The following is a 24,399-nucleotide window of genomic DNA, read 5'->3' on the forward strand; positions in this document are numbered from 1 at the left end:
TCTCACTTTCCCTCTCATTCATCCTTCTTTGTTTCCGTACTTTCGGTCCAACATACGTCCAACTTTCACTATCATTCTTCTCACTTTCACTCTCACATATCTTTCTTTGTTTCCGTACTTTCGGCCTAACATGCGTCCAACTTTCGCTATCATTCTTCTCAGTTTTACTGTCATTCATCTTTCTTTGGTTCAATACTTTCGTTCCAACATGCGTCCAACTTTCGCCATCAGTCATTCTTTTTTCGCTATCATTCATTCTTTCGATTTTTTTTACTTGCGATTTCTGCACCACGCCATTTCTACTTTCATTCGTTCTCTCAATTTCGTTTCTTTCCGCCTCACTTTCGTCCCTTTTAACATCCGTTACGGTTGTCAAATCGCTCTTTTTCTTTTTTCCTGATTTTTTAACATTTTTTCGCCTGTCTTCCTCGCCATCCTCCTCTTTCAAACGTGCACTGACGACACAATCGGTACTAGCACTTTCTGTCATCAACTTCATATTCGCATTCATCAATTCCTCGTTCAGGTCACATTTCGCACACACCCTTCTTCCATCCGCACTAAACATCCACAAATCATTTATGTAGTCGAAGGAATACATAAAACAGACCTCACACTTAACGAACCGACTGAAATCCAAATTAAAATCATGGAATGACAATGCCGCCGCCATTTTTTTTTTTCTCTGCAGGTTACTAGGTCTAATATTAACGTTTTCGTATTTAGTTTAAGCAAGAAAAAAAAACCCACACTAATAATATCGGTAGCGTATAACGTTTACAGCCGCTCTTACTTAAACAATTACGCATATATACTTAATTATTCCTAGTAAAACTTATCTGAATCAGGAGCTCTTCAAAACACGTTCGTAGTGCTTGACCCACTAGCGCACCCTCGATCCTAAAATTTAAAAATACAGAACAATAGTTTTGTTTTTTTAAATTTTTATCAAGTTTCTTCCATTTTAAGAAATTTTTTCATTTGAGTTATACTAGTCTCATGTGTATGTAAAGTTGTACTTACATTTCTCCAATCGTTATAACCTTCTACAAGACTCAGTGGGTGATTCCTTTGATCCAGTAGGTGCGACAGGTTTGCAACAAAAGCCAAAAACAGAATTTAAAGTTTCGGAATAAACAAGCCATGTTCTTGGCATGAGCTCCTGTTTTTTCATTTTTCTATTATAATATGTGTCGCCTAATTTACGACCATATGTATCTCTGGGACATATTATATTTTTATTTTGAACAGGCCCCATTTCAATTAAAACAACTCGTAATTTTTCATCAACATTTCCCCATTCACCTAGATCTTCTAAATTCACAGAGACTAACAATGTGTTAGTTTCGTGGTCAACTACAACTAAATCTTGTTGTAGTTGACTAAATCCTAACTATTTTTCACTTAAATCATGTTCAGTTATCATATTCAGTAGTTGTAATAGTACCTTCATGCAAACTGGATGACATGCATGGTTTTTCATCTCTGATTTCTGATGTATCGAGTTGGTTACAATCTGCATCAGAATATTTTAACAAATTTATTTAGAGCCCCAGTTTGTTTCTTAATATTTGCTTCTTTCGCAGCGTGATGCTTATGATTTTGTGCACCGGATAACTTTTTTTAAAATTTTTGATTCCATTTCTATTTTATACCCACAAGAAATTATTACACAACACGACACAGAGACGAAATAATAGTCCACACTGCGCTACTGTCAGTAGCCTACTGAGATGCATACCATATGACTGGTTAACTAGCAACAAATTTCTGCGCATAAAAACTGTTCACCGTTTCACTTTAGATAGACTGCAGCAGACACACCATTCTGCAGGCAAGCATTTAGCCTGCTCTAGCTGCAAAATTGTAAACAGCTGGCTGATTAAAGAGGTGGCAATATACAATTTTTTAAAATTTTTATTCAGTGTATACGGCCTCATTTATTTTAATGTTGATCATTCTAAGAATTGTTTTTTTTTTTTATGATAAAAATTTTGTTTCTTAAAAATTAACTTATGAACTGTTCCCTGGCGTTCAGAAGAACCGTTTGTTGGCTGCGCCCCATCGTAGTGGCGCGCGCATGCACCGCTTCTGCCGGCCCTGGTTAAACATATTGAGGATGGTCTGGATAGCAATATTTAGTTATTTGCTGATGATGGTGATGTATGATAAAGTACAGTCATACAGCATTCTACAGACTGATTTGAATAGATTGATTTTGTGGATAGATGATAATGAGTATCAGATCAAATTAACTTTATGCATTCTAGATTGAGATTATTGCAGATTGTAGGATATTATATCAATGGAAATTTGCTGCAAGTGATTAGAAGCTAGAGACTTGTGGGTGATGACGAGGGGAGGGGAGAGAGAGAGAAAGAAGTTAAGGTCATGTTGCCAAGCAGTTAAATCATTAGCTATCTGCAATGTTAATGGGAACACTAACTTGTTGGAATCAGGACTATTTCCTGCTACATTAGAAGGATTTGATTAGATCATGCCCAGACTGTTATGCTCAAATACGGTCACCTAGGTTCTGTGGAGATATGTGAAAAAATCCGGCAGCAGCTAGCCAGTATGGTGGTGTGGAATTGTGCACATGAGAAGAGATTGAGGGAATGTGATCTTCAAAATTTGAGATAAAGAGTAGAGGAGAAGAAATATGTTTGAAACATACAGGTCAGTAAGAGAATCTTACATTATCAATACAAGTAAGAATTTGAAAGTCATGGGATGTGGGGGGGGGGGGGGGGGAGAAAATTCCCTGGAAGTTATAGGTGTGGTTAGAAATCATGGGAATTTGAGATTCATCCCATTGTGTGCATTTGGTAAATGTGCATTCAATTCTGTGTACTCAACTGTGTGTGAGTTTGGTTGCATTGGAGCCTGTTTTCATTGATTGTGTTTTGGAAGTAGTATGAGGGCAAAAAGGTAAATTTTATTTCTATAGTAAAGTAGTAATTTGGATTTAAAATGAGCAGAAATAACAAATGATTGACTAATGTATGAAAGAAAGTGTAATTGCCAGGAGGTAAGACTTGAAAAATGTGTTGAGCAGGACAAGAAGAATGGATGAGTACAAAAGGTTAGAATGAAGGAAAGCAGAGAAAAGGAGGTGACAAATGACTCGAGAATAGCGATGTATGGAGATTCCATTATTAGAGGTTTGATAAATGAGACATTCCATTAGGTATGCTTTCCAGGAAGCAAAATTAGCAAGATAATTGATGCATTAGATAAGAGAAGACGAGCAATCAAGTTAGTGGTGGTTGTTAGAACAAATGACTTGGTTGGATATAAAGAACATGTGAGTATGTGAACATGTGAAGATGTTGGATATGTATTTATTTATTTATTTAATTATTTTTAAGGTGGCCTCGGTTGCATGCCAGAAAAAAGTCGTTGGCTCGCATGCCAAGGATCCCCATCCCTGTGCTAGAAAGTACTAGAAATAGTTTGATCTTGGACATGGGAGATGCTTATAGGATGGTATGCTTAGATTTTGCAAAAGCTTTACATATGATTCCACACGACAAGTTCTTAAATAAACTGAAATGAATGGGACTGCATAAGAGAGTAGTGAGTTGGATTGGAGACTGGCTGTCAGATAGGTGGTCAGAAAGTTGTATATCTGGTTTGCAATATCCCAAAAAAGGAAAGGCTTCAATGGCCTTTCCTTTTTTGGGATATTACAATGGCCTCAGTATAGCACCATTATTGTTCAGTTTGTATATTAATAATATGGGGTTGTTTTTACTGATGATATGCAACTGTTTGCAGTTGATGTAAAATTTGAGAAGCAATGCAGAGTCAAGCAGATTGTTTAAATTGGCAGGTAATTGGAACTTTCAGTTCACTGTTGCAAAATTTAAGGTTTCGAAATTTGGCAACGAACAATAGGATACCAATTGTGAGAAAACTTTAAAGGAGGTGAAAGAGAGATGAGAGATCTCGGAATTTTGGTGGGCAACAACAACCTGAAATTCAGCATCCAGCACATGAGGCATTGATCAGGCCTCATATGAATTACTGTGCTCAGATTTTGTCACCAGGTTTTCATTGTGACGAGGATATGTTCAAAAGGGTCCAGAGAATATTCACAAATGCGGTAAGTGGTCTTTGGAATGTGGAATATGAAGACAGATTGAAGGAATGTAAATTGAAAAACCTGTGAATAGAATGGAGTAGAGGTAATATTATGAATATATAAGTTAGTCAGGAGTTGTTACCAAGTTAAATGAAGGAATTTTTCATAAAATGGGAGAGGGATAATAGAAGAAGTGGCTATTCCTGATAGTTGTATAAGGAGGATGTGAGCAAAGGTGTGAGGAGTAGGTTCTTTTCATGGTAAGTGGAATGCATTACCTGAGTGTGTTTTGAATGTATACACATTGAATCAGTTTAAAGTGTTGGATGAGTTTTGTGTGCGATAGTGTGTACGAGGGTAGTCTGAAAGTTCTCAGTCTCGACCATAAATGGCAACACTATCGGCAAAAATTTTTTTTTTATATTTGGTACATCTATCATATGCAACCATGTGAAATTGCAAGTCATTCTATCAGTAGTTTATACAGCTGTCTGAAGCAAAAGTGTTGTCTGTATCCCTTGAAATGGATAAAATTGAGTATCATGCGGTTGTAAAAGAAGGTTTAATGGCAAAAGATATTCATTCAAAGTTCATTAAGGTTTAAGGTCCCTCTTCTCCTTCATTATCAACAATTAGGAAATGGGTTGCCGAGTTTAAACGTGGCTGTACCAGTCTTGAGGATGATCCACATGAAGGACATCCAAAAAATGTAACAACACCAGAAACCATTGATCATGTGCATGATATGGTATTGGATGACTGGCTAGTCAAATTGCATGAAATTTCTGAGACTATAGGCATTTCAAAAGAATGTGTAGGATATATTTTGAATGAAGAATTGCAAATGAAAAAGCTTTGCGCAAGATGGGTGCTGCGCTTGCTCACGGCAGATCAAAAATGCACTTGCATGAAAATTTCTGAACAGTGATTGGAGCGGTTTAACAAGAATAAAACTGAGTTTGTGCATCGGTTTATTACTATGGATGAGACTTGGATTCACCATTACACACCAGAATCCAAACAGCAGGCAAAACATGGACAGTTGGCGTTGTTCAATGCCAAAGAAGACAAAGTCGGTTCCAACAGCAGGGAAGGTCATGCCATCGGTGTTTTGGGATACTAAAGGCATTTTATTTATTAATTATCTTGAAAAGGGTAAAATAATAACTGGGGAATATTATTCTGATCTTTTAACCAGGCTAGACGAAAAAAATTGTGAGAAAAGACCCAGTTTGCAGAAAAAAAAAATCATCTTTCATCAGGACGATGTGCCTGCCCACAAAAGTGTTTTGGCAATGGGCTATTCTGGCTGTCCCTTTGACCAGGCTATATAATTTGAGTTTCAGAACAGGGAGGATCCTGCAGGAATGGAAAGAATGTATGGTAATCCCATTGCACAAGAGTGGTGCAAAGATCAACATATGCAACTACCGACAATCAATATCACAAAAGTGGTGGTGGTGGAGATTTTGGAAACGTTGGTAAGGGCTTGCATCCAGAAATATATCGACAGAATCTCTACTTCTTTGCAATGAACAGAACGGGTTTACTAAGTGAAGTTCATGTTTTAGCAATTTGCTAATTCTATAATAATGTTGCCATTGAACTAAATAATGGGAATGGATACACAATAATACTGTTGGATTTAGCTAAGGGGCTTTTGACAGAATATAGCATGGAAGGCTGTTGCCTAAATTGGAGAACCCATGTTTGGATTATAAAATATTAGTGTAGATAAGAAGATGGCTGACTGACAAATATCATAGCAAGATTTTTTGAAATTAGGTAACATTGATCATATCTTGGGAACTATGTAATTATTACAGTGATGGGAAGAGTCAGTGCAAAGAATAAGGGGTAATGATATGAGGCCTTATGTGGGCTGTATATTTTTATATCAATGCAAGGAATGGGGTTCTGAGAGTGTGCTGTTGATCAGGTTGGTGTGTGCCCAAAGATTATTGGAAAAAATGAAACTGTTAACTGAGGATGATATGTAGATAGAAATGGAAAGATATAGAATCTTTGAAAAGACAGGGAGGAGGAGGAGAAGCAAGAGAGAAAGAGAAGACTAGGATTTGGTGTACTAAATGTATACAAAATGGCATCATTTGGCACAGTATCACTTTCCATCAGTGGCGCACCCAGATGGGGGGTTAAGGGGCCCAGGCACCCCCCAAAGAAAAGGAAAAAACACTAGAAAAATTTCTCAAAATCTTTTCCTAATTAAAATTCATTTTTTTTATTTATGTTGTGTGCTACTTATGAATTAGCGATCACTGCAGATGCTCAGTTATAGGTCATATGCGATGTTTAGTGTGTATTCGCAAAACATACTCAACTCGCCCCCCCCCCCAAAAAAAAAGGTTAAATCCTGAGTGCTCGGCCCCTCCAAGATTAAATCCTGAGTGCGCCACTGCTTTCCATGGTCCAAATGATGTTTTTTCATTTATTCCATTATGTCCCTAAGGCATCTGTGATGGTATTGATGAAATTAATGTCAAGTATTTTAAACAAAACTGACTTCTTGAAACTCACAAGGTCTCAAACAGATATTTGTTTAGTTGGCCAAATTACTGTCGTTTCTGCTCTCCAGCCACCAGATTGCATGCAGATCTGCAGTGAATATGTATATTTGTGAATGTCTTTAGTTAAACAAGGAATTTTATCACTCGGTGTGTGACCATAGCCCTGCTTACAAACGGCTTTCGAATGGCTTACAAAGTTGTGAGGAGAAATCAATCATTTAACAACTTTGAAGACGAAATAAATTTACAGGAACTTAATGGCCTAGACATGGGATATATTCTTTATTCTGCAAATGCTTGCATTAACATTGTGAGCCATATCATAAATAAAATGAGAAAAACATTAATAGACAATATTGTGAACTCCAAGAACAAAATATTGTTACTTATTGATGAATCGACAACTGTGAGTAACACAGTAAGATTAGTTATTATTGTTCGTGTAGTTCTTCCTAACTTTCGGCTCCTGTGAGTCTTTTCCTAGATTTGATCTAATTATCAGATGTAACTGCTAGAGGAATTCTAAACTCTTTAATTAGTCTATTGAGTGTTTAGGACTATCTGAAGATTACTTAAAGGAGTATTTATTGTCTATAACTTGTGATGGTGCAGCCGTGTTGTTTGGTGTGCATAATGGTATAAGGAGGTTAATGCAAGAGAAGTTTCCTAGTATTATTTTCTGGCATTGTGCTAGCCATCACCTTGAATTGTCTGTTAGTGACACAGTGAACAATGTGGCAGGAGTGAATCACTTTCATGGATAAACTTTATGTGACTTATCATGCTTCACCTAAGAATGCTAGGGAACTACAGGAATGTGCAGCGACTCTAGAACTTCAACTTCTTAAAATTTACAGAATTTTAAGCACTCGCTGGATTGCATCTAGTTTTCGCACTGTTTCTGCAGTGTGGCAAGACTTTGAAGCCCTCGTCTCACTTTCTGGAGACAAAAGAAGACAGCAGAAGAAGAAAAACAGATCGCTTTCTTTATGAGGGCCTTTTAAAAAAAATAACATCATGCAAGTTTGTTCTTGATTTGGGCCTTATATGTGATGCTCTCCAAGAACTTAGTGAACTAAGTCTAGATTTACAAGAGAGAAATATTGACTTGTACAAAGCAGACAGGAAGATAAAGAATACAGTTCAACTTTTTGAAGAAAGAATTGAAAATCCTGGTCCGTACTACAGTATTTCTCTTCAAAGTCAGAAGAACATGAAGTTCAAAGCGATTGAACTCCACAAAAATGAAAGACACAGTCCTGCAATAAGTTCATGTGCTTTCTATAAAAGTCTGAAAGAAGCTCTTGGAAAGAGTCTGCTTGAAGGAGATGATGCTGATTTGCCTGAATGTGTTAAGATTTTATATTCCAAGTATTGGCCAGAAAATTCTGGGAAGCATCTAACATTTGGTGAACTGAAATTAAAAAGTTAGCATGCAAATTTCACTTAAATGAAAGAGAAGCAGTTTGTGGTTTCTGTGAATATCTTCAGGAAAATAAAGTCCTGGACATACTACTTCCTCTAAAGCACACTTTGGACACAATTGCAATATCTTCCAGTGAATGTGAAAGGGATTTCTCTCAGATGAATCTTATAGTAACTTCATCTATTTCATCTCTGCTGGTCATCACAACTTCTGCACTGATGTTCATCAGGATAGTAGGACATCCTCTCATTCAGTTCAACCCTAGCAAATATGTGGACTCATTGCTGCTCTGAGGTTGTCATTCTGCAGTTGATACCAAAAGCAAGAAGCGATCTAGAGCCGACGAGAGTATATCGGAGGATATGTTAGACGTGTGGAAGTTGCTATAATAACATCTTCATGGTGAGTACTGGCACCTTTTTTTCCAGAAAAAAAGCACTGATTATTATTATTATTATTACACCTACAGAGAGTCCAAAGACTCATCGAGGAAGGGCACCTACACCACAATTCTCCGTTTCCACCACACCACCTACTACTTTCATCATCTATACCAACGCCATATACCACCAACCACCACCACTAGTATTTTCACAGACAATTACATTTGACAATGATATTTGTCAGTCAGCCATCTTCTTATCTACACTAATATTTTATAATCCAAACACAGGTTCTCCAATTTAGGCAACAGCCCTCCATGCTATATTCTGTCAAAAGCCTTAGCTAAATCCAACAGTATTATTGTGTATCCATATCTAGTTCAATGGTAACATTATTATAGAATGTTAGCAAATTGCTAAAACATGAACTTCACTTAGTAAACCCATTCTGTCCATTGCAAAGTAGAGATTCTCTGTCAATATATTTCTGGATGCAAGCCCTTACCAACTTTTCCAAAATCTTCACCACCACTCCTGTGATACTGATTCATCGGTAGTTGCATATGTTGATCTTTGCACCACCCTTGTGCAATGGGATTACCATACATTCTTTCCATTCCTGCAGGATCCTCCCTGTTCTGAGACTCAAATTATATAGCCTGGCCAAAGGAACAGCCAGTTCAACTGAACACTTTTAGCATCCATGCTGATATCCCATCAATCCCTATTGCTGAATCCTTATTCAATCTGTGCAACAGCTCTAATACCTCCTCTTCATAGACCTGAGTAACTTCAGAAGTGGTAGCAGTGAACAGAATGTTGCTTACACCTGTTGATACACCATCTGGATTCAGTAGGGTAATTATTTCATATGCACTCTTTCTTTTACTTGCAGCATATCGTTAGAATTCTTCTGGGTTGTCTTTAGCTCAGAGCCAGTTTTTTTTTTTCATACTCAGAATTAGTTTTCCATACAATAGTTATGACTCTTCTGGCCTGCTGCTTATAATTTTCATAATGGACACCATCCTCATGCACATGGTATTCCTTCCACATAATCCTTTTCTTATGAAACTCTTGCTTGATAACATTACACATTCATTTCACTCCTACTCTATTTATTCTTTGAACTCTTGGGACACATTCTGATATTGCATCATTTAAGTATTTTTTAAATGCATCCCATGCACAGTCAATATTCTTCCCATCAAGAACTGATACCATTGCACTGAACTCTAGAACAACATCTCTTGTGTAGGATGATTATTTCGCACTCGATTTTGTACCACAACATACTGCTTTTCTAATAGCCTCTTCATTTTTCTTTATAGATCTGACAGTTGATTCACGGACTCCAAAATGCTTATCCACAGCCATCGCACCTTCCCCAGTTTAAAGATGATCTGAAATTTGAATTTTTCTATCCAAGAAAACGGCTTTCCTTTTTTTTTTTTTTTTTTAGTTATCTGCAACATCATGTGAGGACTGGATTAAAATCTTCGGTTAATGAAATGAAAGTTTGAAAATTACATATAGCTTACCATTTATTATTTCTTGGTGAAATTATTAATTTTGTAATGCGATTTTTATTTTGATTTCACTTAAAAAATGTCATCATCATCATCATCATCGTGCGTATCAAGGATTTAGTCCTAGCATGGCCTGTTCTGGCCTTAGAAGTCATCATTGAATCTTTTAAGAGGATGTCCTGGTTTTCTTTTTCCTAATGGCTTATACTTTAAGGCTTGTTTTGGTAATCTTTCTGTTTTCATTTTTTGAACATGTTCCATCCATTTATGTTTATATTTTTTAATTTTTTTCTATTACCGGTTTTTGGTTTAATTCTTTCATAATTTCTTCATTTCTTTTGTGATCAAATAGGGTATACTTTGCAGTTTTTCTCATAAACTTCATTTCTGCTGTTGTTAAACTTCGTTTGTCTTTTTGTTTTATTGTCTAGATTTCACTTCCATACGTTAAGACGGTAGAGCTAATGTATTGTATACTTTTAGTCTAGTTTGTTTTTGAACTAGGTTTGGTTTAAATATAGAGTTAATTACACCTGTTATTTTTAAATATTTTGCAATTTTTACGTTTATATCTTTTTCATTTTCATATGTGATCATACATCCTAGGTAGTTAAATGAATTCACCTGTTCTAAGATCTTGTTATCTATTACTATTTTAGTTCTTGCTGGATCTTGTCCTTTAAACACCATAGTTTTTGATTTTTCTGTTGATATTATCATACCATAATCTTTGGATATCTCATTTAGATCTAAAATAGCTTTCTGTAAATTATCTTCAGAATTTGTAGTTATTGTTTGGTCGTCGGCAAAGAGGAGAGTGTTTAAGTTTACTGTAGAAGAACGTTTAATTCCTTGATGTAAATTTTTATTCCATTTTATTATTATTTCATTTAAGTAGATATTAAAAAGAGTTGCTGAGAGGGGACATCTCTGTCGGACCCCTTGGTTTATCTCTCTCGTATATGATAGCTCGTGATTTAATCGTATTTGTATTTGATTATTTTCATATATACTTGTGATAGCTTTTAGGATATTATTTAGTATTTGTCTTTCTTTTAATATGTTAAATGATATATTTCTTTTAACTTTGTCAAATAATTTTTCAAAGTCAATAAATGCAATATGTGTTTCTAAATTGTATTCTCTTCTTTTTTCTATTATTTTTAGGCAAAAGGTCGGATCTATACATAATCATCCTTTTCATAAATCCATTCTGTACTTCTAAAATAAAGTTTTCGAAATATATCGTTGGTTTGCTATTTAAGATTCTGCTATATATTTTGTAACAGGAATTTATTATGCTGATACCTCTATAGTTTTTAGGGTCATGTGTATTACCTTTTTTAAAGATAGGAATCACAATTGCTTTTTCCATTCTATTGGGGGGGATACTAGTTGAGTAAATTTTATTTAAAAATAATAAGAGTCTTTCTTTGAATCTTGTTCCTGAGTATTAATATAGTTCTGAACCTAGCTTATCTTCTCCAGGTGATTTTCCATTTCTTGTTTCTTTCAGGCTGATTTCTAATTCTTCTTTAGTTATTTCCTTTTCATTTTCATTAATTGTTTGCCAGTTGTCTTTTTTTTAAATATTTGCCTGTCCACAGTTCTGTGTAGTAATTCAGAAATTCTTCTAATTTTAATTCAGTGTTTCCTTTTATGTTTTCTTTGGTATCTGCATTTAAGTGTTTCAAAATCTTATATACATTGGGTCTTATTTTATATAAATAAAATAAGACCCAATCTGACTTCTCTTTTAGCTATGGCTCTTATTCTTTTATATTCTATTTCATCTTCTAATCTTTTACTGTTTAACCATTTGTGATAGGCTTCTTTTTTCTTTTTGATTATTTCTTTGATTGTGTCATCCCAGATCTTCAGTTTTTTCCTTTTATTGAATTGTGTGGTCTTTCCTAAGCTTTAATTTGCTGCTGCATTTAGAATCATTTTTATATTAAGCCATTCTATTTCTATTTCTTCATTTTGTTTTATTTTATCTAGATATTGGTTAATTCTTTGTTCATATAGCCATTGTACATTTGTGCCATTCAATAGTCTAGTTTTATAAACAAATGTTTCAATTTTTCTTTCTGTTCTTGTTACTTGTAGTCATTTAGGTGGTAATCTTAATTTTATTTTAACAAGGAAGTGGTCACTGCTTATTTCAAATCCTCTGTGAACTCTAACATCAAGTGAAAATTTTGATGTCTTTTCATTTAATGTAAAGTAATCTAATATTGATTTCCATTCTCTTGCTGCCCGAGTATATTTATGTATGTCTTTATGTTTAGAGAAGGAATTCGTTATTTTTAGGTTATTATAAACTATAAAGTCAATCAATTTTTTACCATTCCTGTTTAGAGTATGTTCTCCATGTATTCTTATATTATTATTAATTTTCGTGTTTCCAATTCTTGCATTTAAGTCTCCTGCTAAAATTACGTAATCATTTTTATTTATTTTATTACATAAGTTTTGTAGCTGATTATAAAAATCAATATTATCCTATAATAAATTTAGTTTAATCCTTTATCTAAGTGTGTGCAAACAAATTTTGCACCTGAAAGTATCTTCAGGACTGGGGTAAAGTGGTACAGCACCAGGCAACTCCTTGCAAACGTGTAGCAAGCTACCAACACTCCTATCTCAGTATCTCCCATAATGCAAAACACATCTCCTTGCGGATATGTATAATGCATTAAGGGAAGGGCCACCCAGACTAGTTTCGACCTTTATTGAGGTCTCTTCAGTGGGAGCTAGGCCCAAATGGAGATACCAAGCAGAAGCATTAGCAAGGTCATCTCCTCCTATAGGAGCTGCCAAACGGTGTGCCACCTTTTTATTAAATTACTCTGGATTTAGAGAAAAATGTTGAAAGTTTATTTTTCACTTGGTCAGACTATAATAAATTTAGTTTAATCCTTTATCCAAGTGTGTGCAAACAAAGTTTGCGCCTGAAAGTATCTTCAGGACTGGGGTAAAGTGGTACAACACCGGGCAACTCCTTGCAAAGGTGTAGCAAGCTACCAACACTCCTATCTCAGTATCTCCCATAATGCAAAACACATCTCCTTGCAGATATGTATAATGTTATGCATTAAGGGAAGGGCCACTACCCAGACTAGTTTCGACCTTTATTGAGGTCTCTTCGGTGGGAGCCAGGCCCAAGTGGAGATACCAAGCAGAAGCATTAGCAAGGTCATCTCCTCCTATAGGTGTTGTACCACTTTACCCCAGTCCTGAAGATACTTTCAGGCACAAACTTTGTTTGCACACACTTGGATAAAGGATTAAACTAAATTTATTATAGTCTGACCAAGTGAAAAATTAACTTTCAACATCTTTCTCTAAATCTAGAGTAATTTAATAAAAAGGTGGCACACCATTTGGCAGCTCCTATAGGAGGAGATGACGTTGCTAATGCTTCTGCTTGGTATCTCTATTTGGGCCTGGCTCCCACTGAAGAGACCTCAATAAAGGTCGAAACTAGTCTGGGTAGTGGCCCTTCCCTTAATGCATAACATTATACATATCCGCAAGGAGATGTGTTTTGCATTATGGGTGATACTGAGATAGGAGTGCTGGTAGCTTGCCCCCACCTTTGCAAAGAGGTGTTGTACCACTTTACCCCAGTCCTGAAGATACTTTCAGGGACAAACTTTGTTTGCATACACTTGGATAAAGGATTAAACTAAATTTATTATAGTCTGACCAAGTGAAAAATAAACTTTCAACAGTTATCCTGTTCTCTTCCTTCTTCTGGGACATATAAATAAACCAATTATTGTTAAATAGCCTGTATCTATTTTTATTCTAGCTTGTATTATTCTTTCATTCCATAATTTATAATGTTTTAACTGTTTTGAAAGGGAGTTATGAATCCAAATCTTGACTCCTGCTTGTGCTCTTTGGTCTCTGTCGACTCCACTGTATATCACATGAAAATTTCCAGTTCTCATAGTTCCTTTTTTGTTTCAGTGATTACTGCTATTTTAAAATTTCTTTCATTTAATAATTAGTCTAATTCTATTTCTTTATATGCTATTCCTCTTACATTCCAGTTTGCTATGTGTATTAGATTTTGTCATTTCCATTTTTGTTTTACCTTTTCCATTCCCGGGTTGTTTCCCATAGATTCAATCTGATTATCTTTTCTGTCAGCTTACAAGTAGGATTATGTTCTCCATATCAGGGAACTAGCCTGATGATGGAATAGTTCAGTGGTAGGGCTGCTACCTTAAGGCTTCTGAACTAGCCTTCTTCCGAATTTAAACCAATAGGAGGAATAGGGTATATTGAAGGGGAAAGAGTAGATTATAGAAGAAATATAGCAAGGTTTATAGAGAGGACATAGTTGTAATGCCAGAAATGAAAAGACCCCATGGCCCTTGAGTACTCTAATAGCATAAGGGTTAAAAAATAAGAAACATTGGCTGATAAAGCCTTATAGGAAAGATTAAAGTAAGTGGATCTTCCTCAAAGTAGAAGAAGGAGAGGACAGATCCAGCTAGGGGTCCATGGGAGTGCCTTCCCTTACAATCAGTATTGATTGTAAGGGAAATGATTGCCCCTTATGGCCCTGTTGGTCCACGAGTCCTTATTCAGTATATTCAGACCACCCAACTATATATATACACACATGCACGCACACACACACACACACACATGCACGCATGCGCACACATACACACATGGTGAGCTCCCCTATCCACCACCCAAGGGACTCGCTCTCTAGGGGTTACAGGGTCCCCCGAGAGACTTAAAAAATGTAAATGCAAAAAATGCGGTAGCTGTGTTGTCTACTCAAACATCAAATTCAAACTGCTAAGAACTGCTTTTTTATGCACAGTCAGTTATGTAATTCGGGGAATTCCCAATAAATGAAATTTGTAAGAATATAGAATTTTCTTAATTGAAACGAAAATGCAGTTCTACAAAATTCTCAGAATTTTCTTGATTTACGGATTTTTTTCTAACTTAGACTTTATTTTGGTCGCCTAAAAGTGAATAAAAATTGCGTAAAAAAAATTATTTTTGATATCCCAATTCGCCTAACTCCGAATTCGCATAAAAAATTTGCATAAAAAGAGGTTTAGGTGTATTTGATAGAATGACTTGTAATTTCACATAAATGCTTATGACAGATGTACCAACTTAGAAAAAAAAACATATTGCTGATAGTGTTGCCATCTATGGTCGAGGCTGAGAACTTTTCAGACCACCCTCGTATGTATTTGATCTTGTTAGATTTCACCTAATTCCAGATGTTCAAACTCACTGCCACATGAACAAACTGTTAGCAATATTACAATCATAGGTTTCAACATTGACTGGATTCAAGTCATTTGATATCATTAGCAGCATGTCCTCCTATCATAATCTGTCTATCCTTCCTAAAAATACCGAATCCTTTACACTCAATGCCAATTAGTATGTCTGATAGCCAGATCTCATTAATGCCTACAATCTGTGGTCCCAACATATTGACCAAGTCAACAAACTTTACCCCTTTGTTTCTGATACTCTGCTAGCAATCGTGTACAGACCTAATAAGCTACCTCTATGTATGTTTACACTGTTGTCCGTAGTCTGCATGGCACAGTTGGGCAACTTGCAGATCTCTGTTCTTCTCTAGTGTCTTATATATGCAGACATCTTTGCGCACTTTTCTTCTCGTCGAACATTCATCCCTAACTGATTCACCTGTCTCACCTGTAGTATTTCTTGTAATTTTATGTATGTGACTCACACCAACAGAAGGTTGTAAACCTACAGTAGATTAGTAACATGAGCTTGAGGATTTTTATTTTTAATTTTTGCATAATCAGGAAACCCTGCTCTAAAGACAAACTGTTGGACTTTTTTGAAGCGATTTCAAGCCTCCTCTGAGCTTGGCAGTGGTCTCATTGATTGATTAAATTCACCTTCCGCTTAAAAATAAACATCCATGCCAGTAGTAGGATGCGAATGTGCAGTGAATCCTGTTGGTTGGATTGTCGATACATTTACTACTCGGTCAACCAGATTGGCACAATTGCCAACCTGGTTGCTGTCTGACTGGTAAGCATTGCTTCTTTCTTTTTCTCTAGGTTCTTTCCTAGATTCATTTTGTGCCATTTATTTTTTTCTCAGAGATAAAATTTCAGAATTCAGAAAACATTAACTATCATCATCATCATCATAACAGTAAATACGGGTATAGACCATATTGGTCTGTTCCAGTCTCATTATCCATCCAATGTCCTTTTTTGAGGTCTACCTTGCCTTCTCTTTCCAATTAGCTTATATTTTAGTATTTCTTTAGGATGTAACTGTATACAGTTTAATTACATGTGATCAGTAAATACAATTTATTGAATTATGCCTTTCTTATATTTGTAAAATGTGAACAAAGACTCATACAGTAATATCTCAAAGTTTTTTAGTAAAGCCTTTATATACTATAGTAATTTTTATACTTGTATGACTGTTTTAATTTTTTTTCTTTTTATATTAATAAGAAATGGTTTAAAGTCATTTGTCATTTCTTAATTATTTTTATCAGTATGTTGTTAGCTATAAACAGAAAACTCCAAGAAATTTCAAATTAGCCATTAGTGGACCAAGCATAGTACCACAGTGTGGAATATTTTCTATTGTTGGACACTACACATATGCAAAAGGAAATCCTGATTCATTATCTTGGAGTGCTGAGCGTAGTGATGGTCAGTCTTTAGGTGACCTGGATAGCCTTCTCAGAAGTAAGCTCTTTTATTATTAATCAGCTGTTATTTATTATTCTTATTAAGTAATAAAACACTTGTTTGTAATAATTTAATTACAAATTGTTAATTTTCTTCTCTTGATTTTTCTAAAAGAATAATATGAACTATTAAAAGCAGATTATGAGATGATGTTAGCTAATCATGCCCAAGAAAATCTCAGAGATCTTTCATTGTGTAGCAAGTAAAAGGAAAAACAACTATGGAAAGATAACTTTAATGATGCTGACTATAGGGAGATAAAGCAAATTAAATAGTTAAGTTACTGAGTGATCATTCTGAATGGGTAATCATCCATGTAGAAACACTGCATTGCCAGATATGACACTGACTGATGTGAGAGGGGGAGATTGATGAATGGGAGGTACTTAGGATATTGCAAAATCTTAATGCAAATACAGCCATGGGATAAGATATAAGTATTTTTTGCTCTCCTATTTTCCAAACCACCATCACTGGGAACCAGTCTCATCTGTCACTATGTTTACCATTTGTTGCTACCCATGTACATCTAGAAAGTGGAATCCTGATATTTTGCATTACTCTGATATTGGCAAAATGGGCAGTCCTGGATGGCCAGAACTGTCTATTTTTGCTCAGATCGGTCAGCTTGTGGGCTTACATGATAATTTGCATTTATCTGTGGCTTTGTAATGGGTAGGGACTCTGCATGAAACCAAGAAATCTCTTTGAATATGACACCATCATCCTCAAATTTTTAGGGCCCTCAGAAGGCTGCAGCCAAGTGCAAATACCATAGATGCATCATCTGATAACAGAAATAGGAAACAAAAGCCACTTGTCACACATAAATATACCATTGTTCTCATCATCCATGTAGCCATGGATGATGATAAGGAAAATATTATCCTTCTTATTTGAAAGGATTTATAAGAATTGAAGGATCTTCCAGAACAGTTAAACACTATGTTCTGTTGGTGGTGGTGGTGTGTTGGAGTATGGGAGGTGAGGAACATTACCAGTTAGAGAAACACCTCATACCAAATATTTCTCAGATGAACTTGAGCTCTTTTTTTTTTCTTTTTTCTTAAAGTACTTTGCATAAGCACAATGTTGCTCTCCTCACTGCTGCCTTATTATTCACTTTACCTTCCAATATTCTTTACATCACTCTCAGTTTCACTCTTTACATCATTAATATTCATTATTTCATCCTTCCACGTTTGACACTTCTAGCATTTTTTGCACTCAGTCACAAAACCTTGTGAATAGGAGGAAGAGGGGGGGGGATATGATTGAAACATATAAGCTAGTCAGGGGTTGTTATCAGGTTGACATGCAAGAAATTTTTCATAGAATAGAAGTGGGAGGTAGAACAAGAGGCCATCACTGGAAACCATATAAGGAGGGTGTAAGCAGAGGAGTGAGGAGCAGGTTCTTTGCATGGAGAGTGGTTGGTGAGTGAATGCATTGCATGTATGTGTGTGTGTTGTGAATGTGGACACATTGAATCATTTTAAGGCACGGTCGGAGGAGCATTGTGTGCAATAGTGTCCGACTCCATGGAGGTCAAATATTAATAATAATAATAATAATCTCCAATTAAACCTAGTATCATTAATATATAAGTTAAAAAACAGATTACTGTGGACACCATCTAGTGATGTTCCTGTTTCAAGATACCATATCACCATATACAACTTGCTGATATGTATCTGACCAATCCAATATCCAAATGATTAATTTCTTAACCAGTCCCATCTGTTTGAATTTAGTTACCAAGTTGTCGCATGGTAGTCATTATATTGGTGTTTGAGGATACATTGTAGTTGATCGATGAATTTGGCGCTCATGTAAAATTGGTGATTTTTGTCTGTTTTATTCTGTTTTTCCCTGAGAAAATTAGTGTTTTATAGTATTTGTGTAGATTTTAGTGATTTAAGTCAGAAAGTAACGGACATCAGGTAGGTGACATATTTTTATTAAGAAATTTCAGTAAGTGGTATAAGTTTAAAATGGACAAAAAACGTAATGCTCAGAAGAGCATTACGTTTCTTGTACGTTTCTTGTGCAGGCGAGAACAAGAAGGCTAGCCTCACTATTGAGATTATTGAAGATGTGGAGGAGGTTAATGAAAATGAATTAACCTCCAAAATAGCAAAATTAAAGCAGATCATCAGAGAGATGACATGGGAATCACAAAAAGTTGAGAGGCATTTAAATGAGCATAGGGAGAAAAAGAAAATTAAGCAGCAGAATAAGAAACAACGGAGCATGGAAACAGGTAAGTCAGAAATCAGGTAGGTGATATTGTTTGTAAAAAGAAAGATGTTATTTGGTATGGTGACTCTATAATAAAACATGCTATTAATGAGCGAGTTATAACTTCAAGTTTTCCTGGAGTGAAAATTAAGAATATAAAGGAAGCAATTCAAAAACAGAAAAGAAAAGTAAATGAGATCGTAGTTGTAGTAGGTACTAACGACCTAACTTACAATAAGTTCAGTATGAGAGATGACATGAAAGGGTTGTTGGAAGAAGGGCAAGAGAGTGAAGTGTGAGTAAGTGAAAATCATCAGTATTTTACCTCGATATGATAAAAATTAATTAAGAAAAAGGGCTGCGATGGCAAACGATTTGATGTGCAGGCTGTGTAGAAGGAATGGATGCAAGTTTTTGGATGTGTGGAGTGAGTTTTTGAGGGAAGACTGGATTTGTATAAGAGGGATGGCCTACACCTGAATACATTTGGTATCAGGAGTCTAGAAAAACTAATAACTGGTATGAGACCTAACACAGAGAGTCAGGAAAACTAAATTATAGAGAGAGGAAAGTGAGAATGTGAGTGTAAGAGTGACGATGTTATATAACTGTGTTAATGATGAGAATGGGCTTTATCATAGAAATGTTTATGAGGAGAAGTGATTTCGGATTTGGATTTGTCTGGTTCAGACACAAAAAACGTGTGCAAAGATGTCTACATGTATAAGACACTAGAGAAGAATAGAGATGATCTGCAAGTTGTCCAACTGTGTCATGCAGACAGCAAACAAGAGTATACAAAAGAACATGCAGTAGATTATGATATCTGTACATGAATGCTAGGAGTATCAGAAACAAAGGGGTAGAGTTTGTTGTCTTAGTCAATATTATTATTATTATTATTATTATTATTATTATTATTAAACAAGACCTCATGGAGTCAAAGACTCATCTAGGAGGTCCTTTTTCCCACACACATCTCATCATACCGCGTCTTAAACACATTCAAACTCCTTGCAGACACCACACTCTCAGGCAAGGCATTCCAATCATTCACAACTCTGCACGAAAAAAACCTGCCTCTCACTCCCCTACTCACACCCTCTTTATACAGTTTCCAGGGATGACCTCTGGTTCTCCCCTGATCTCCCACTATTCTCTGTAGAACTTCTCCACCATTGATCCTATAACAACCCCTTACCAACTTGTAGGTCTCTATCATATCTCCCCTCTTCCTTCTCTCCACTAGACTCTGCAAATTACATCTTTTCAATCTCTCCTCATACTCGACATTCCAGAGGTCAGAAACTACCCTAGTCAGTCGCCTTTGGACCCTTTCCAACACCTCTTCATCCTTCTGAAAACCAGGTGACCAAATCTATATGTTGGGACCACAGATTGCAGGCATTAGTAAGACCTGGCTATCAGAACCAGTCACTAATTGGTATTAAGTGTAAAGGGTACAGTATTTTTAGGAAGAATAGAGATGATAGGAGAGGAAGGGACATGCTGCTAATGATATCAGATGACTTGAATCCAGTTAGAGTTGAGACCTATGATTGTAGTACTACTACTAACAGTATTTCATGTGGCAGTGAGTTTGAAGCCATCTGATGTGAGACATTGTAAAGCCACCTGGTGTGAGACATAGGATTTCCTAGTAATGAAGAAATGCATCCCCAGATAGAAAAAATAAATGGAAAAAAATAATCATAGTGGGGGACTTTAATTATCCAAATATTGATTGGGTTGCAGAAGAATCTCATGAGAAGAATAAAAATGCATTTATTGAGCTGTTGTGGGACACGTTCCTCAAGCAGCATGTGACAGAAGGAACTCAAGGTCAAAGAGTGTTAGATTTGATTATAGTGTCAGAGGACATTGCTGGATTGGAAGCCTTTAAACAATACTCAAATGATGCAATATCAGAATGTGTCTCGAGATTTCAAAAAACAAATAGGGTAGGAGTCAAATGGATGTGTAATCTTATTAAACAAGAGGTTCATAAGAAAAGGATGATGTGGAAGGAATACCATTTGCATAAGGATGACGTCCATTATGAACATTATAAGCAGCAACCTAGAATAATCACAACTGTTATATGGAAATCAAAGATTAAGAATGAAAAGAAACTGGCTCTGAGTGCTAAAAAATTCCACAGAATTCTTGTGGAACCCACAAGAATTCTGTTGATATGCTGCAAGTAAAAGAAAGGATGAATATGAAAGAATAACTATTCTAAATGCAGATGGTGTGAGGGTTACATATGCAGAAAATGTGCAGATGGTGTGAGGTTACATATGGGAAAGCATTAGTTTATTCAACTAATGCTTTCCCATTTTTTAAAGAGCTATCAACCTGGTGTATGGGACATTGAGCTCACTGCTACGTTTTCACTGGATGAAGAAAATCGGGTGTATGAGAATGAGATATTAGAGCTGTTGCACAAACTGAATATGAATTCAGCAATAGGAACTGATGGGATATCAGCAGGAGTGCTAAAAGAGTGTTCAGCTGAACTGCTATTCCTTTCACCAGGCTATATAATTTCAGTCAGAACAGAGAAGATTCTGCAGTAATGGAAAGAATGCATGGTAATCTCATTGCACAATGATTAACATATCCAACTACTGACCAATCAGCATCCCAGGAGTGGTGGTTAAGATTTTGGAAAAGTTGGTTAGGGCTCGCATTCAGAAATGTATTCACAGAGAATCTCTACTTTGCAATGAACAGAATGGGTTTACTAAGGTAAGGTTATGTTTTAGCAAACTTGCTCACATTCTGTAACAATGTTGCCATTGAACTTGACAAGGGAAATTAATTCATCATGATACTTATGGATTTTGCTAAGGCTTTTCACAGAATACAGCATGGTAGACTGTTGCATAAATTGGAGAATATGGTACTTTCTTTTAGTGTTGCGCAGTGATCAGCATTCATTTTAGAAATTATGGACTTTACAACTGTGTTAAAAATAACTATTTTCATATCCCAACATTTACATTTCAATCCTCATATTAAGATCATCATCTGGAGTATATACAAATACACAAGCACAAGCTGAGTTACATTACATACAGTGAGTAAAGAAACAATGAATTTGATCCTAGGTTATTCTACTAGCATGACCTCTAAGTGAAAAAAATAATAATAATAATAATTATTTAGAAATGACATCAAGCTAAATTCTGTTTATGATAACATGAATAAACATTCTTTCTTACAGATAGTTTTGTTTTAGTAAAAATGATGTCCTATTTTTAGCATTACAATTGTTATTTTTCATTTAGGATCCTGGATTTTCTATAGTCCTGTTTATAGTTGCTCTTAGAGAGGAAGGTTCCGTGGGTTGAATATGTGCCTTCCATATGTTTGGGATTTTTAGACCATCATTATTGTTCAGATTGGGATGGTTGATAATAATTTCACATGCTTCCTTAAATTTGCGTTCATACCATGTATTGGTGTGATGTATGCAACTAGTGGTTTTCCAGTCAATTTTATGTAAGGTGTTCAGGGCATGATCAGAAAGGCCATCTTCACCATAATTATTATATTTAATGTGTCATTTATGTTCTTTTTGTCTGATAGGAATTGTTCATTCTGTTTCTGCTATATATGGTATGTTACAAGTGCAATAAATACGGTATACTCCAGGGTGGGCCAGAGGAGGGAGTGGGTCTTTGGATGAGTTGAGTAAGCTTTTTAATTTTGCAGGAGGTTTAACCCTTTAACTGCTATTGTCGAGTTAACTCAAGCAGAAAAAAATTGACTCCCTCAAGTGGACACCCCTTGCAGATTATGAAAATTTTATAAAACACTATTATTGCCATTTTTGTGAGTGAACAAGTGTATATCAAGAATGTATGATGTTGTCTGGACTTCTTACTTGTAAGAATTTTAATTGATTTTATTTATAAATTTTTTGCAAAATTAATTCAGCACATGGGACAATGTCAGTAGAATATAAAATCAGCAGTTAAAGGGCTAAAGGTGGCTGTAAGAAAGAATGTTTATTCATGTTATCATAAATAGCATTTAGCTTGATGTAATTTCTAAATAATTTTTTTTTTTTTTTTTCACTAGAGGTCATGCCAGTAAAATAACCTATGATGAGATTCATTGTTTCTTTACTCACTGTATGTAATGTAACTCAGCTTGTGCTTGTGTATTTGTATATACTCCAGATGATGATCTTAATATGAAGATTGAAACGTCTGGATATTAAAAGAGTTATTTTTAATGCAGTTGTGAAGTCCATAATTTCTGAAATGAATGCTGATCACCGCGCAACACTAAAAGAAAGGATTATGATAATTCACAGAGATCCGACCCACAAGCGATTCAATCAGTACAGTAAGTTGAAGATTCATGTTTCTAGTTTGATCAATCGACTGGCTTTTTTAAAATGATGTAGGGACAGCGATATAATTCTGAATTGCATCAAACTGAAGAGAAAATTCACCTCAACAAAGGCGCAACGAATATACCACCACATGGAGAAAGCACTACTCAGAGAACAGATGCAGGCTACCAGAAAGAACTAAGCGCTACTCAAAACGAGCTACAAAATGAAAAATTGGAACTTTCAAACTACTTAAACCCAGATATCTGGATGATCCTGGAAAAGGTTATGGACAACATGGCGAACCATATCTTTTAAATGAAGAAAGAAAACCTAATTTCCAAATTTCATGGACTAAAAGATCAACAGAATCAACAGCCATTTCCAATTCCATACATCTCCGAGATTTCAGAACCTATCTCAAGAATTCTGAAGAAATATGAGTTAACAGCTACGTATTCATTCACCTATTAACAAATTATCTTCCCATTTTCCTTCTCCTAAAGACAAATGCTCAACTATGTCTCTTTCTGGAGTTTATCAAATTCCCTTCAACTGTGATCTCTCCTATTTTGGACAAACTGAACGCTCTCTTGAAAAAAAGAATCCAAGAACAGCAGTCCTCCATTCATCACAACAAGCCTGAAAAATCTGGATTGGCTCAGCACGGGATTGAAACTAACCACAGCATCCTTTGGTCAAAAACTCGCCTCTTACATAGATCCTGCTATAAATCTGAACATTTATTTAAAGAAAGCGTAGAGGCATTAACAACCAACCAGAAGCAAGACACAACAGGAGGCATAAACCCTTTCTGGCAATCGCCTGCAGGTAACAGTAACGTAGTCAACCTATCTAACCACACTTTAAACAAAGATGAACTATCATTACTTAACAAAGGCCTAAATTTTGCCATAGCACCCAAATCGGTTAACAAACTTGAATTTATTTGTAATATTGAAAAAGGCTTAAGATTCATCCCAAAGAACATTGCAGACAAAATACGTTTAGAAACCGCCAACGTTTTAAATCATAACTAAACAATAACAAGCAATTAACAAACAACAAATTAACAGCGGTGAAATCATTAAAATCAAATATGGACATCGTAATA

At 35.6% G+C, this 24,399-nt stretch overlaps 1 protein-coding gene across 4 annotated transcripts in view; it reads left to right on the forward strand.

Annotated features, from left to right (window-relative positions):
* LOC150101147 (uncharacterized) overlaps nucleotides 1–24,399 on the forward strand; it is a 916,082-nt gene that overhangs the window by 419,254 nt on the left and 472,429 nt on the right. For all 4 annotated transcript variants that reach the window (XM_090401639.1, XM_090401642.1, XM_090401641.1 and 1 more), the window contains one exon: nucleotides 16,498–16,693. In XM_090401639.1, the coding sequence (XP_090257765.1) occupies nucleotides 16,498–16,693 (196 nt within the window). The remainder of the gene's footprint in view (nucleotides 1–16,497; nucleotides 16,694–24,399) is intronic.

This window comes from Typopeltis vanoorti, chromosome 12, assembly GCF_054136105.1.
Source record: "Typopeltis vanoorti isolate ZY-2024b chromosome 12, IOZ_Tvanoo_1.0, whole genome shotgun sequence".
Lineage (NCBI taxonomy): Eukaryota > Metazoa > Arthropoda > Arachnida > Uropygi > Thelyphonidae > Typopeltis > Typopeltis vanoorti.